Source organism: Ochotona curzoniae, unplaced genomic scaffold, assembly GCF_017591425.1.
Source record: "Ochotona curzoniae isolate NIBS_2020 unplaced genomic scaffold, NIBS_Ocur_1.0 contig_1014, whole genome shotgun sequence".
Lineage (NCBI taxonomy): Eukaryota > Metazoa > Chordata > Mammalia > Lagomorpha > Ochotonidae > Ochotona > Ochotona curzoniae.
In genome coordinates this window covers 51,547,292-51,562,823 of record NW_024464920.1, presented here as the reverse complement: position 1 = coordinate 51,562,823, position 15,532 = coordinate 51,547,292, and the positions used below count along the sequence as shown (strand labels likewise).

The following is a 15,532-nucleotide window of genomic DNA, read 5'->3' as shown; positions in this document are numbered from 1 at the left end:
GGAAAGAAAGGCAGACAGCCGAAAAGGCCAGAAGTGGGTCAGTGCCGCAAGGCCCCGGGGCCAGCGAGGGCCCAGGAGAGCCTGTTGTCCTGCACCGACCACATGCTGCCTCCCCGCTGGATTCACAGCAGCAGCACGAGGTGCGTCGGGCACAAGCCAGCTTCCGGAGCTTGTTAGTTACAGGTTAAGCAGCAGTGAGTAAGCCCAGCAGCGGCTGAGACAGTGGAGAGCAAAGGGACAGATCAGCTGTGGGATTCGAGTCAGAAAACAAACGGAAAATTCCATCAGCACTCGTGGGCCGGGGCGACCGTGTCCCGCCTCATCACCCCCGCGCCTGAAGCGCTCGCTCCACGCAGGGCCCCACGGGCTCCAGGCAGTCCTCTGAAATATGAGCTAAATGAGCAACGAAATGCAGCATTAGCTTCATTCCAACACACAGCGATGCTCACCAGATCCGTAGAGACGTTGGGAAGAAGGATGGTTTCCAAGGAAATTGACTTTAGAAGGCTTCAGAGGGAAGTGTGCAGAAAAGCCTGATAACAACAGTGAACGACTCCACACACGGTGTCATCTGGAACCACGTCTGTCCCAGGAGTGACCTGCAGGAAGCGCGGCACCGCAGCCACAAGCCAGGGCACACACGCCACCCCACTCGTCCTGGGCAACCCCTCCTGCAGGACTCCCTGGCCCAGGGTCCCTTCAGCCCAGAGCGTCACACTAAAGGCAGATGGCTGCCCTGGAACTCCCACGGCAGCCCCAAGTTTCACCCTCGTAGCTGGCTACCTCCCAAACTCCTGACATGCCCCGACTTACATGTGTCGTGGCCTGTCGAAGCCCCCACAGGGTCCAGCTCCCATCCACCCAGCAACCCAAACAGCCGTGTGAGTAAAGACAGAGCCCTCCTGGGGCCCGGCGGCGTGGCCTAGCAGCTAAAGTCCTCACTATGAACGTGCCAAGATCCCACATGAGAATAAGTTCTAATCCCAGCAGCCCCACTTCCCATCCAGCTCCCTGCTCGTGGCCTGGGAAAGCAGTCGAGGACGGCCCAACACACTCACAGGTTCCCAGGAGGAGATCTGTCATGGGAGTGCCATGACTCCATCAGCACCCCCTTCCGCAGGCCCGACCCTCATCACCATCCACTCCCAACACGGGACCCCTTGTTTAGCTCCTGCACCTGCGGACTCCTCACAAGCCCACCCCTCCCTCTCGCATCATCTCTCAGGGATCTGTAGCCTCAAACGTGTGCCACTTCCCACTTCAAGCCCTCATTGCCCCCTCACAGCCAGGGGACCAACATGAACTCCTCTGCTTACCCCTCTCCTGCACCCTCCCTGTCCCCAGGGTCAGAGGGAGGCAGGAAGCCTGGAGAACTCCACATCAAGGGATCAGCAGGGCGGAATCTCCATCAGAGGAGGACCGCGTGTGTCCAGGCACCAGAGCCACACGTGGTCCATGCTGGCGGGCTCTGCTCCAGCACAGGGCCAGGCCAGCTCTCTGAAGGGCCCCGTCTCCTCTCTCCACCAGCTGCTGAGTGAGGCCAACCGCGGCCAGTCTCACTGACCCCGAGACGCCTCTCAGCTCCGACAGGGCCACCAGGAGGCACAGGGCCATGACAACTTCAAGACTCTTGTATTCCAGTGCCTCTCGATGCCTGCGGGCTTGCCACCCTCACTCACAGATGTCATATGCACATGCCCAGCAGCGTGCGTGCCCTTCTGTCTGCTGAGCACACGAAGCGAGGAAGAGCACACTGGACGCTGCCTGTGTCCCACAGCCCGGGCGGCAGCAACTTTGGCCTTGGCATCCAAGTTCAGTAATCCTAACTGCAGCTGCAGAGGTTGGCGGGCGTCCAAGGGCCAAGCGAGGCAGTGGCCCCGCTAGGAAAGGCCATGGATGGGGCAGCACGTGTGTCTCTGACCACAGACAGAAGGACATGACATCCCCAACCTCCGGGACTTCCACTCTGCTCAAGTCTCGGCCACCTCTCACCTGCTGCACGTCCCAGCAGCCTCCGCCCAGCCTTCCTGCTTCTGTCCTTGTCCCCTTCAACACAGCAATCCTGCCCCTCTGCCCCTCTGCTCAAACCCTCCTCAGCTTCCGAGCCAGCTGGGATGAGAAGTCATCACAGGCTCACTCTGGCCATGAGTCCGTCCCCTGCACAGCAGCCCTCAGCACCATACACCTGGTCACCCCTCCGCCGGGCACTCTTCTCCCACATAACTCACCTGCTGCTAACACCACAGGGCCCTAGACATGACGTGACCACCTAACCATCCCAATGACAGCGCCTTCAACCTACCTACAACACGGCTCCGCTAAGATCCAACAGCAACTGTCACCTTCGCTCGCTGCCGTCTTGACTAATTGCACGTCTCTGCACACTCAGGAATCCAAGTACAAAACAGACCTGATCCAAGCACCTGACCACACACACCGTGCTCCACGTGTTCACACAGACCCTGCTCCACGTGTTCACACTGACCCTGCTCCACGTGTTCACACTGACCCTGCTCCACGTGTTCACACTGACCCTGCTCCACGTGTTCACACAGACCCTGCTCCACGTGTTCACACACACTGACCCTGCTCCACGTGTTCACACAGACCCTGCTGCACGTGTTCACACACACTGACCCTGCTCCACGTGTTCACACTGACCCTGCTCCACGTGTTCACACTGACCCTGCTCCACGTGTTCACACTGACCCTGCTCCACGTGTTCACACACACAGACCCTGCTCCACGTGTTCACACACACTGACCCTGCTCCACGTGTTCACACACACTGACCCTGCTCCACGTGTTCACACACACTGACCCTGCTCCACGTGTTCACACACACTGACCCTGCTCCACGTGTTCACACACACTGACCCTGCTCCACGTGTTCACACACACTGACCCTGCTCCACGTGTTCACACACACTGACCCTGCTCCACGTGTTCACACACACTGACCCTGCTCCACGTGTTCACACTGACCCTGCTCCACGTGTTCACGCACACAGACCCTGCTCCACGTGTTCACACACACTGACCCTGCTCCACGTGTTCACACACACAGACCCTGCTCCACGTGTTCACACACACAGACCCTGCTCCACGTGTTCACACACACTGACCCTGCTCCACGTGTTCACACTGACCCTGCTCCACGTGTTTACACACACTGACCCTGCTCCACGTGTTCACACAGACCCTGCTCCACGTGTTTACACACACTGACCCTGCTCCACGTGTTCACACACACAGACCCTGCTCCACGTGTTCACACACACTGACCCTGCTCCACGTGTTCACACACACTGACCCTGCTCCACGTGTTCACACACTGACCCTGCTCCACGTGTCACGCACACAGACCCTGCTCCACGTGTTCACACTGACCCTGCTCCACGTGTTCACACACACTGACCCTGCTCCACGTGTCACGCACACTGACCCTGCTCCACGTGTTCACACACACTGACCCTGCTCCACGTGTCACGCACACAGACCCTGCTCCACGTGTTCACACAGACCCTGCTCCACGTGTTCACACACACTGACCCTGCTCCACGTGTTCACACACTGACCCTGCTCCACGTGTCACGCACACAGACCCTGCTCCACGTGTTCACACACACTGACCCTGCTCCACGTGTTCACACACACTGACCCTGCTCCACGTGTTCACACACACTGACCCTGCTCCACGTGTTCACACACACTGACCCTGCTCCACGTGTTCACACACACTGACCCTGCTCCACGTGTTCACACAGACCCTGCTCCACGTGTTCACACACACTGACCCTGCTCCACGTGTTCACACACACTGACCCTGCTCCACGTGTTCACACACTGACCCTGCTCCACGTGTCACGCACACAGACCCTGCTCCACGTGTTCACACACTGACCCTGCTCCACGTGTTCACACACACTGACCCTGCTCCACGTGTTCACACTGACCCTGCTCCACGTGTTCACACACACTGACCCTGCTCCACGTGTTCACACACACTGACCCTGCTCCACGTGTTCACACACACTGACCCTGCTCCACGTGTTCACACACACTGACCCTGCTCCACGTGTTCACACACTGACCCTGCTCCACGTGTTCACACAGACCCTGCTCCACGTGTTCACACAGACCCTGCTCCACGTGTTCACACACACTGACCCTGCTCCACGTGTTCACACTGACCCTGCTCCACGTGTTCACACACACTGACCCTGCTCCACGTGTTCACACACACAGACCCTGCTCCACGTGTTCACACACACTGACCCTGCTCCACGTGTTCACACACTGACCCTGCTCCACGTGTCACGCACACAGACCCTGCTCCACGTGTTCACACTGACCCTGCTCCACGTGTTCACACACACTGACCCTGCTCCACGTGTTCACACTGACCCTGCTCCACGTGTTCACACACACTGACCCTGCTCCACGTGTTTACACACACTGACCCTGCTCCACGTGTTCACACACACTGACCCTGCTCCACGTGTTCACACAGACCCTGCTCCACGTGTTCACACACACTGACCCTGCTCCACGTGTTCACACACTGACCCTGCTCCACGTGTCACGCACACTGACCCTGCTCCACGTGTTCACACACACTGACCCTGCTCCACGTGTTCACACACAGACCCTGCTCCACGTGTTCACACACACTGACCCTGCTCCACGTGTTCACACTGACCCTGCTCCACGTGTCACGCACACAGACCCTGCTCCACGTGTTCACACACACTGACCCTGCTCCACGTGTTCACACACACTGACCCTGCTCCACGTGTTCACACACACTGACCCTGCTCCACGTGTTCACACACAGACCCTGCTCCACGTGTTCACACACACTGACCCTGCTCCACGTGTTCACACTGACCCTGCTCCACGTGTTCACACACACTGACCCTGCTCCACGTGTTCACACAGACCCTGCTCCACGTGTTCACACACACTGACCCTGCTCCACGTGTTCACACACACTGACCCTGCTCCACGTGTTCACACTGACCCTGCTCCACGTGTTCACACTGACCCTGCTCCACGTGTTCACACACACTGACCCTGCTCCACGTGTTCACACAGACCCTGCTCCACGTGTCACGCACACAGACCCTGCTCCACGTGTTCACACACTGACCCTGCTCCACGTGTTCACACACACTGACCCTGCTCCACGTGTTCACACACTGACCCTGCTCCACGTGTTCACACTGACCCTGCTCCACGTGTTCACACACACTGACCCTGCTCCACGTGTTCACACACACTGACCCTGCTCCACGTGTTCACACACACTGACCCTGCTCCACGTGTTCACACACACTGACCCTGCTCCACGTGTTCACACTGACCCTGCTCCACGTGTTCACACAGACCCTGCTCCACGTGTTCACACTGACCCTGCTCCACGTGTTCACACACGCTGACCCTGCTCCACGTGTTCACACTGACCCTGCTCCACGTGTCACGCACACTCAGCACAGACCACCCCCTAGCACGTTCTTATACAGCCTTCGCATGTGACGGCTTGTCCTATTGTACAATATAGGTTAAAAAGTTACTGCAGCAGCTGGCTGGGTGGTTCAGCTTTGTCCTCTTCAATTTCCAGCATCCTGTACGGGCACCATTTCACATCTTTTCTGTTCCACTTCCATCCAGCTCCCTGGTTCTGGGTTTGGAATGCAGCAGTGCTGGTCCAAGTCCTTGAGACCATGTACTCAAGTGGGAGATCTTAAGAGGCTCCTGGCTCCTGGCTTCAGACCAGCTCAGCCAGCTTTTGTGCTTGTCTGGGTAGTGCACCGGCAAAAGGAAGATGACTGTCTCTCCTCTTTATCAATCTGCCTTTCCAATAAAAATAAACCTTAAGAAATAATAAAAAGCAGTCAATGCATGAACAAATTATCAAGCTCAAAACTGATTTAAGAGTGACTTCTACAGACACCAGGCCTGGTATTATTCAACACAGCCTCACAAATGCAGACACTGAAGGCCAAGCAGGAATGACAGGCCTTGGCTAATGTCTGATACCAACAGAAAGAGCCAGGCTGGAATGTGCAACTAGCCAACTCCCACCCAGAGAACTCTACCACAGCACACACCCCGATCATCCAGACAGCCAGACACGGCCGACGGCCACAGGGCAGTCCAGGGCTCCACGAGGACCGCCAGGTGACACCCATCGGACAAGCAGCACACTCCGCCCAACGGGTGTAGTCACACACCAACTATCAATATTAACAATGCAGAGATGTGTCAGGCACACTGCAGCGACTCCGCAGCTCCCCAGCGACTGGAGAAACCAAGCAGACGCAGACAGCACGGAAGGCGATCCAGCAGAGGCACCTGGGGCCAGCTGCACAGACATGGGCACAACTTCAGGAGCCGGGGGCCCAGGCTGAATCTTGAAGAGTAAAGCCCTGGGAAAAACGTGATGCTGACAGGAGGAGGACACCTGGGCCTGAAGGGCCTCAGTGCCACCAAGGGCCACGTTCAAAGCAGGACAGAGGGAAGCACAGGGAAGACACAGGAGCCTGATCAGCCGTAAGCCGAAGGGGCCTTGGCCAGCATGCATGTGCGTGCACACACACACACACACACACACACACACACACACGCGCGCTCCACACGGTGTTTCACAGGAGCCAACCCAGGAGCAAAAACCAAGCCCATTCCAATGTCTGCCATGTGGCAAGCAAACTACAGCTGCTGTGTGGCAGCAACTAGCACAGTCGCGTGCCCCCTGGGCACTGCTACCCACAGACACCAGCTCATGTTTTGGGAATAGTGACATCTTCCTCCTGAGTTTTCCTGGGATGACAGGGCTCTCCGAAAAAACAATCATGCAAACCCTTGGAAGGAGTGGGCGAAGCTGCAAGACATGATGAGTGAGCTCTCTGTGCGTGGCCAGCAGCCACGTGACACGGTCAGCAAGGGACACGGCATGCCCTGCAGAGGCTGCACAGCCTGTCTGCAGCCCAGTGTCCCCTCCTTGTCCTGCCACCATCAGCCACAAAGGCCAGCCCCTGTGCTGCGCACAAGGTTGCCACTCCCAGAAGGGTCTCCAATCACACAGAATCGACATCCAGGAGATAACTGTGCACCCTGGGTGCTGCAGGACCCCGTGTGGCAGTATCTTACGGCTGTCACAACAAATGACCTCACATTCTGTCTTGACACCACAGCACGTAGGGCTAGCACTGTGGCATTGCGGCATGGCAGCTTACACAGCCAACATTCCACACCACAATGTCCGGTCCAGCTCCCTACGAACTGCCTGGGAAGCGAGCAGGTGACGCTCAAGCACTCAGGCCCTGGCATGCACGTGGGGGAACCAGATGACGTCCCAGGTCCTGGCTTCGGCCTGGACCCTCTGAGGAGTGAACTGGCAGGTGGGAAGTGTCACTGTCCCTGTTTGGGAGGCAGAAGCCCAAGGCCAAGGCGGCAGCATACATCACACGCTCCCAGTCAGGTCCTTGCCACAGCCACTTAGGGTGACTGCGAGGAATCCACGGCTGGCCCTGGCTCCTAACCACGCCCTGCAGGCTCAGCTCTGCCACCCTGTGTCCACTCACCTAACGTCTGTGTCCACATCCCCACCTTTTGAGACTCCAGTCACTGGATCAGGGCACACTCAACCCAGTATGCTTGACTACTAACTTGATTAATTCTACAAGGACCCCATATCCAAAGTGGTTCTGGACAGACACGGTCGTTGGTGTGAAGGCTGGGGTACAGAAGTAACGCCACACAGCAGTGCTTTCACTCCGAGGTCCCAGGTGTCCACCAAGAGCTAATTAAAGGGGAGGTGTGCCTTGAACCAGTAGTTCCGATGCCACCCAAAGTTCCCACCTCTGTGCCACACTGCCTGGCTCCCGACTGCAGCTTCCCGCCAAGGCACACACCATTTCCCCAAACCTCCACCTCCCCTTAGACCCCAGCGGGGTCCCGGCTGAGGTCCCTGCTGAGTCTCCAAAGCAATAAGCCAGGGTCTCCACTTGACACCCTCCTTGCTAAAGCCACTGCATCTGGGCGGTCAGCAAGCCACCCTGCTCAGCCCACTCCGGACTACAGGCGGCCACCACAGTCAGCAGCCACCCTGCTGGGTCACAGGCCACTCCGGACAGCAGGCGGTCTGGTCTGCAGGTAGCCTCCATAGCCAGCAGTCACCCTGCTGGCCACCCTGTACTACAGCCAAGGCCATGGCCAGCAGCTGCCCTGCCGGATCCCAGGCCTCTCTGGGCTGCAGGCAGCTACCATGGCGAGCAGTCACCATGGCCAGCGGCCACCCTGCCGGGTCCCAGGCCACCCTGTACTGCAGCCAGGGCCATGGCCAGCAGCTGCCCAGCCGGATCCCAGGCCTCCCTGGGCTGCAGGCAGCCACCACAGCCAGTGACAGCCGGGCCAGGTCCTAGGTCAGCCCAGACTGCAGGCAGCCACCACAGCCAGTGGCCCCAAGTGTTCCACCTGACCCCACTCCTCTGGGAATCTCAATCCCTGGTGTCCACCAGCTCACACCTGGACCCTGGGCACAGCGTGCTGGCTCTGGAGGGGCCGCCGGCGCCCAGCCGCTCACTCCGGGCATTTTCCAGCCCGGCACTCCCGTTTCCTGTGGCCGGGTGCGGTCCCACAGCAATCCCATGAGGACTTCGGAGCTTCCAGAGCGCAAGCAGGTATTTAATTTTTCAAAGAAAACAAAAATAATAAAAGTGCTTGAACGTGCTGCCTGCTGCCGGTACTACAGGGGTCCCCCAAAAAGAGGGGGGTCGTGAACATTCTCGGGGCGCCCACCAGGGTGGCGGGGCCGGAACCTGTACAGCCCCTGCACAGCACCCGCCGCCGGAGGCCTCCCGACCCCAAGCTTTTCGGGGCGCACAACCAGACTCGGGAGGCGGAGAACTTCGGGCCGTCCCCGAGAAAACTTGGCGGCCAGCGTCACTGCCCAGGGCTGCCACGGTGCCCTCCGAGAGCCCACGCTCCCGTGCCCGAGCTCCCCAAGGACCCTGGGATCAGGCAGCCGTCACCCCAAAACTCGCGACCCCGCGACCTCCGCCCCCTGACCCCGACCCTGCCCTCTCCGTCACACCCACCTGCCCGGAACCTTGGCGTGACTGCGCTTCCAGAACTGCTTCCTGGCCCCGTCGCTGGCCATGGCCCCTCCGCATCGCTCGCAGCGCCGCACCCCGGCCCCGCGGCCTCCGCCCTGCCCCCGGTGACCCCGAAGCCGCCCCGGGTTCCCCGAGCGCTCAGACCACAGGTCTTCCGCCTCCCTCCGGAAGTTGTGCCTGCGCGCCAGGAAGTCCCGCCTCCGACCCTGCTGGCGTCGCACGGCATCAAAGGGCGACGGCGGCTCCCGGCAGGTGCGTCGCGGTGGGGTGACGCAGGGGCCAGGACGTCCTCGGGGGCGGCCCCGAGACGGAGCTGGGCGCTCGTGGCCGCGGAATCCGCGTGTGCGGGACTGTGGGCTGTGGGGCAGGGGGTACAGACGTGGGCAGCGGGACACGGGCTGTGGGATGCCGAGGTCCGGGTGTGCGGGGCCGTGGGCAGCGGGGACACGGGCTGTGGGGCGGCCCGCGTGTGTGAGGCAGTAAGGAGGGAGCACATAGGGGAGCTGTCTGGCACGCCCCGCCAGCTCTAGTTTTTAAACAAAAGTCAGTGTGTTGTCAGATTTTTTGCAGGCCATTTCGTTTTCTGAGGAAAACATTGATCCAGGGCTCATTGTGGGCAAGGTGTTGGTGCCAGGCCAACTTGACCCTGGCCTGGTGCCTTGGGTCATGCCCTGACTGTGTTTAACCCTACTGCATGCCCATAACTGGTGCAGGGTCCTGCCGGGTGTCATCTGGGTCTCAGCTTGTCCCAGCATATGTCTGGTCCATGACCAGTGCTGCCTGGGTGGCACTGTACCCAGAATGCCCAGAATCCCCTGCTGGGGTGGCTCCCAGGGCCCCTCTGCTGCATAGCCTCAGGCTGGGAGTCCGGGAAGGAAGACTCGGCGGGTCTGGCCTCAGGACCTGTGCTACGGCTTCCAGGAGGGCCCCTGCGGACAGCTTTAAGCACCCTAACATTGCCCACTGCGGGAACACAGTGAGGAAAGAGCCAGGCTGGGAGGCGGAGGGAAGCAGGCTCACTGACAGGGACCTGGCAGTACTCACTGGGGCGAGGGCCTAAGCCACCTGAGGGTTCTGGGGACTAACTTGGCAGGCTATCCTATCTACCTTGCAGAATGAGCGGAGATCGAAGGCTTCAAGACTCACAAGCAGAATATGGCCCAAGAATTCCCCAGCCGTTGTACGTTACGTAAGGGCAGGCAGGCACCGTAGCGCGATGAGTTAAGCCCACATTGCAGGTCGGAGTTCCCGGCCACAGGTGTCTTCCCTGCATCCAGCCCCCGCCTGGGGAGCAGGTGATGCGTCTTCCCGTCCAGGTGGGACACATGGATGGATCCCCAGGCTCTTGACTAGCCAGCCTGGCTGCTGGAGGCATTTGGAAAATGAACCAGAGGATAGAAGATTCTCTTGCTCTCTCATTACCTTTCAGTCACATAAATGCTGGTTGTTTTTTTTTTTTTTTTTTTTTTTGGGAAAGCAGATGTATGGAGAGGAGAGGAGATGGAGAAAGATGTTCTGTTTGATGATTCACTCCCCAAGTGGCCACAACTGCTGGAGCTGAGCCAATCCGAAGCCAGGAGCCTCTTCTGGATCTCCCACATGTGTACAGGGTCCCAAAGATTTGAACCATCCTCAGCTGCTTTCCCAGGTCACAAGCAGGGAGCTGGATGGGAAGCAGGGCCGCCGGGATTAGAACCGGTGCCCATGTGGGATCCTGGCACATTCAAGGTGAGGACTTTAGCCGTTACGCTATCGCACCAGGACCACATAAATACTTTTTAAAATGAGAATTTTAAAAGCTCCACTGAAGAGAGTGGGTGTTTTGGCAGGGGCTGCCATCAGCAGAAAGTCCTCATGAGGGATCCAGCTGTGTTTCAATGCCTGAGGCAGCCAGGACGTTTGGTGTGTAGCGCACTTGGTGCTACCTGCTGGGCCACTTGGATTATTCAGAGTGGGTGTGGGAGGGACGCTGTGCAAGGAGTCCTTCCTGGCAGACACATCACTGACCCGACAGGTAGGCGACAGCGACTCGGATGGCTGCAGCCAGGTGCTTCAGTGTGGCTGCACTCGGGTTGCACTGCCCCAGGAAGTAGATGGTGGGCAGATACTCAGGTGACTTCACTGGGGCAAGAAGCTGGACTGAGCTGGGCTGCTAGGGGGACACCAGGTAGCCCAAGGGATGCCCCTCAGCCATGTCCCAAATTGAAAGACAAATGGGCAAGGCATGGGGGCTTAACTTCCCCCATGGGCATCAGTTCATGTCCCAGCTGCTCCACTTCCCACCCAGCTCCCTCCTAATGTCCTTGGGACAGCAACAGGAGGCCCAGGCGCTTGGGACCCTGCACCCATGTGGGAGACCTAGAGGAAGCTCCTGGCTTGCAGCTTCAGGTGGGCTCAGTTCCAGCTTTTGCAGCCACCTGGTGACTGAACCAGTGGATGGAAAATCTGTGACTCTCTTCTGTGTAAATCTGCCTTTCCTATTAAAAAAAAAAAACCTGTGGCTGGATGCAGGCTGTCCTTGGCAGGCACACAGTGTTGGGAGAGGAAGGGCCTTTCAGGTGAGGATGGGTACTCAGTGCCCGGTTCCTGCCGTGTCACCTTAGACCCCTGGCAGCACCCACATCCACGGGCAGAGAGAAGCATCTTGGGTGCTGTCAGCCTCTGCTGGGAGACTCCGGGGTGCTGCCCCACCAGTACCCCACATGGAGGCGCCACCCCAGCACTTGTGCAGCTGCAGGTGGCTTCCTTGGTGGGGCAGCCCACACTCCCAGGGCCCACCTCAGCTGTGCTGCCACCTGTGCCCACACAGAACTGGGCTGGAGAACACCTCAATACCCCCAGCGCCCACACAGGTGCCATGCTGTTCTCCTCTTCCTGGCAGTCAGGACGTGACCCTCTCCAGAAGGGCCCTGCTCCAGGAATCAGCCTGGATCCCCCAGAGGATTAGGTTAGCCAAGCCACTCCTTAGAGTGGCCACATTGTCTGAGAGGGCTTTATCACACTTCCTGAAGGACGCCCCAGTCAGAGAGACCGGTCCACTGGCCAGAAAGCCACTGCTGTGGCCACCTTTGCCATTAGAGCCAGTGTGGGCCTGAGCCAGGTCTCCGAGAAACACACATCACGCCCCACACACCTCTGCACAGGCAGGGGGTGCTAGAAAAGGGAGGCCCACTCGTGCCCAGCTGTCCACCCCAATACTACTGTGCTATGGAAGAGGGATCACATGTCCTGGTGCACACAGGGTCCCTCATATCCACGGAGCGTGCCAGCAGCTCCCACTACTCACAGTAGAGTGGCAGGAGCGACAGCCTCATGAGACCTGCTGCCTGGGCAGGATGTGCCCCTGAGGCCAGTGTTGACTGACCTTGACACAGGCCTAGCAGCAGCTGCAGCAGACGAGTCCATTTCTCCTCCACCCAGTCAGGCCAGGCAGAGACGTGGGCACCAGTCTGTCCCAGCTGCTCCACTTCCCATGCAGCTCAGGCACAGAGCCAGTCACCTGAGCAAGTCAGAGCTGGGGCACCTGGTGGGAGGTGGCAGAATGGAAAAAGATGTCCTGGCTGGGGAAGCCCTTCCTGCGTGTGCTGCTGCTCAACGCCGGCTGAATGCTGCAGAGAATCTAACCGGATGAAACCGAGGACCCAGCCCAGGACAGAGAAGCCCCGAGTCAGGCAGAGCTTGGGACCCCACTCTCCTAGGTCACCTCTGCCTTCAGGCGCCTCAGCAAGCCCCCCCCCCCCAGCCCCCAGGGTCCAAGTCGTGTCCCCCAGCCTCCCCTGGCCCCCCACACTCTCTCCCTTGGCTGGGGCATGGGCAGCACAGCTGGGTCAGGCCACTCCACAGGTGGCACAGGGAAAAGCCAAGACTCGTGCCCACAGCCCAGGGGTATGGTTAGCCCCAGTGAACAGAGCCCTGGGTGCCACCAGCTGAAAAACGTCCAAATTTGAGCAGGGAAGCTGCACAATAAGGCAGGATCCCTGGGAGCCGGGCCTGGGCAACCTGCACCAAGACTGGCTCTGGGCAGCAGAGGGCGGCAGAGACCCGTGGCGTCACTGGCATCACTGGCGTCACTGTTAGAGTTCCTGGTAGCTCGGCCTCCCACCCAGTTGATCCCCAGTGGGCCACTTGGTCAGCAGCAGCAGGCTGGGCATGACTGCACAGGATGGGAACCAGGGCCACATTGCCCGTGAGGGGCTCCTAGGACCCCGGACCCTTTTGTCTCTTCCAGGACATTCTCCCAGCACTGCTGCCAGAAGGCAGACTGAGCCTGCTGACTACAGTGGCCTGCGACAGCCAAACTCAGCCAAGCGGGGCTTGTTACCAGAGGAAGACGGGTCAGCTGAACCGCGTGGTTATAACCACACATTAGGGGAAGCAGCTCCTGGGCAGGCTGTGGTCCATCCTCCTGTCTGCTGTGAGTGTGGCCTGGCCAGAGTGGCCTGGGGGGGGTACAGGGCTCTCTGAGCCGTAAAGTGTGGAGAGGGTTGGTATTGGGACCCAGTGTGGGAAGCTGCCACTGAGTCCCTGGCGCCCCTGTATCGGAGGGCCTGTCCCACCTCTCTGATCTGGAAGCTGCAAATGTGTCTGGGGAGGCAGCAGGTCGTGGCCCAAGTATTTAGGAGCGTGCCACACACAGGGTGGACCTAGACAGAGTCCCTGCACCTGGCCCAGGCCTGCCTGTTGTGAGTGTTCAGTGAGCCGGTGGACGAAAGATCCCTCCGATTTTCAAATAAATAAACATTTTCAAAATGAAGATAATGGGCCATTTTCTGTTTATCTCCCAGGCCCTGGAGTCTTAAAAATAAGGGAGAGGGCCCAGCATGACTGCCTACTGGCTAAATCCTGGCCTTGCATCTGTCGGGATCCCATATGGGCGCTGGTTCAACTCCCAGCTGCTCCACTTCCCGTCCAACTCCCTGCTTGTGGCCTGGGAAAGCAGTCGAGGACGGCCCAAAGCCTTGGGACCCTGCACCCGCCTGGGAGATCTGGCAGAAGCTCCTGGCTTCAGATCAGCTCATCTCTGGCCGTAGGGAGCCAGGGAAAGGCAGGAGGAGGAGGGAGGCGACCAAGGGGAGCTGATGACCTTGTGTCGTGTAAGCCGTGACAGACAGCTGACCTCTGACCCAGAGCTCCCCGGCTCTCAGCTCTGTGCATGCTTGGTGACGGTATCCCAACGCCCACCAGGGCAACTCTCCAGCCCCCAGCCCAGGCCACGGTGCTCCTTCTAGACCTGGCCCCAGCACACTGCCTCCCCTCCCTGCCCCGCTCCACTTCCTCGTTTCCTTGCTCACGCCAGTCAGCCGCTGACCCATGTGGTTTAGTGGAAACCCTACCTGGCTGCCCACTCCCCTGATGGTCCCCTGCCCCTCCCCTGCCACTGCCCAACCCCTCTGGAGCCATCTGCACCCCCATCCTTCAAGATCCAAGCAAAGCTGCACCCCGAGCCCCAGACTTCCAGCCCCTCCCAGCATGTGCTCCATCCTGTCCGGAGGGTGAGGAGCCCCTGGGGGGCTGAGACCAGCAGAGGCATAGCCACAAGCCTGGGTGGGCACGGACAGGGGGAACCTTCAGGACTCTGGGGAATCGCTGAAAAAGGAGAGGTGCTATGATCCCCGTGCAGGGCACCTACTCAGGGAGGGGTGCCAGCCTCCCAGAGCCCTGTCCCTGTGACCCTAGTCCCGTGCTATGCTGGACGCTGGCTAGAGACTCAGGGGAGCCCTAGTGACGTGCCCAGAGCTCCCCCGCAGCGTCTCTCCCCTCCTGACAGGCTGAGGGATGGGGGTCCTGTCACCCTTGAGTACAGCCAAAGAGGCTGTGACCTAGGCAGAGCCCAGCCCCGCTCTGAGCCTCATCCGTCCCTAGCTGTATAATGGGGTAATTAACACCACCACAAATGACTCACAAGGTTCTTCTGAAAATCAAATGAGACCATGAAAGGGAAGCTGCCTTGATGGCATGCCAGCGTCCCGCCAGTATCAAGAGCTAGTATTTCCGTCTGTGCAGAGGGCAGCGCCGTGACGCGACTCCCCAGTCACCCAGCCTCTTGCCGGCCCAGCTGCAGGACCTGCCTGGGGGTGGGTATGCGCACAGGTCTTCCGTGACTTCACGAGCCCTGAAGCTGAAGCCGGGTCCTTCCTCTGGCGTTCCTGACCTGTCTGCTAGTAGGTCCCACCTGCTGTAACTCAGACATGGCAGGCCCCTGGGGGAGGGGGCAGCCGGGCCTGGGAGACCTCATAAAGTCTGGATTGACCAAGGGGCACAGTGCTCCGGGCCTCAGGCCACCTCCCGGCCGGAAGAGCCTAATGAAAGAGAAGATTTTGTCTGTAGGAGACAAAGCGAGCTCTGTGTGGCGAGACGTGGCCCTTCCCACGTGTCGCTCCCAGGGAAGTCAGAGGTACAGATTAAACAGCAGA

General features: G+C 59.4%; 1 protein-coding gene across 2 annotated transcripts in view; it reads right to left on the bottom strand.

Moving 5' to 3' along the window:
• TBC1D22A (TBC1 domain family member 22A) overlaps positions 1-9,227 on the bottom strand; it is a 232,975-nt gene extending 223,748 nt beyond the window's left edge. Inside the window, exon 1 of one of the 2 annotated variants that reach the window (XM_040987550.1) lies at positions 9,102-9,227. In XM_040987550.1, the coding sequence (XP_040843484.1) occupies positions 9,102-9,163 (62 nt within the window). In that variant the 5' untranslated portion in view covers positions 9,164-9,227. The remainder of the gene's footprint in view (positions 1-9,101) is intronic. The other variant, XM_040987565.1, reaches the window with a different exon arrangement.
• Positions 9,228-15,532: the final 6,305 nt, after the last annotated feature.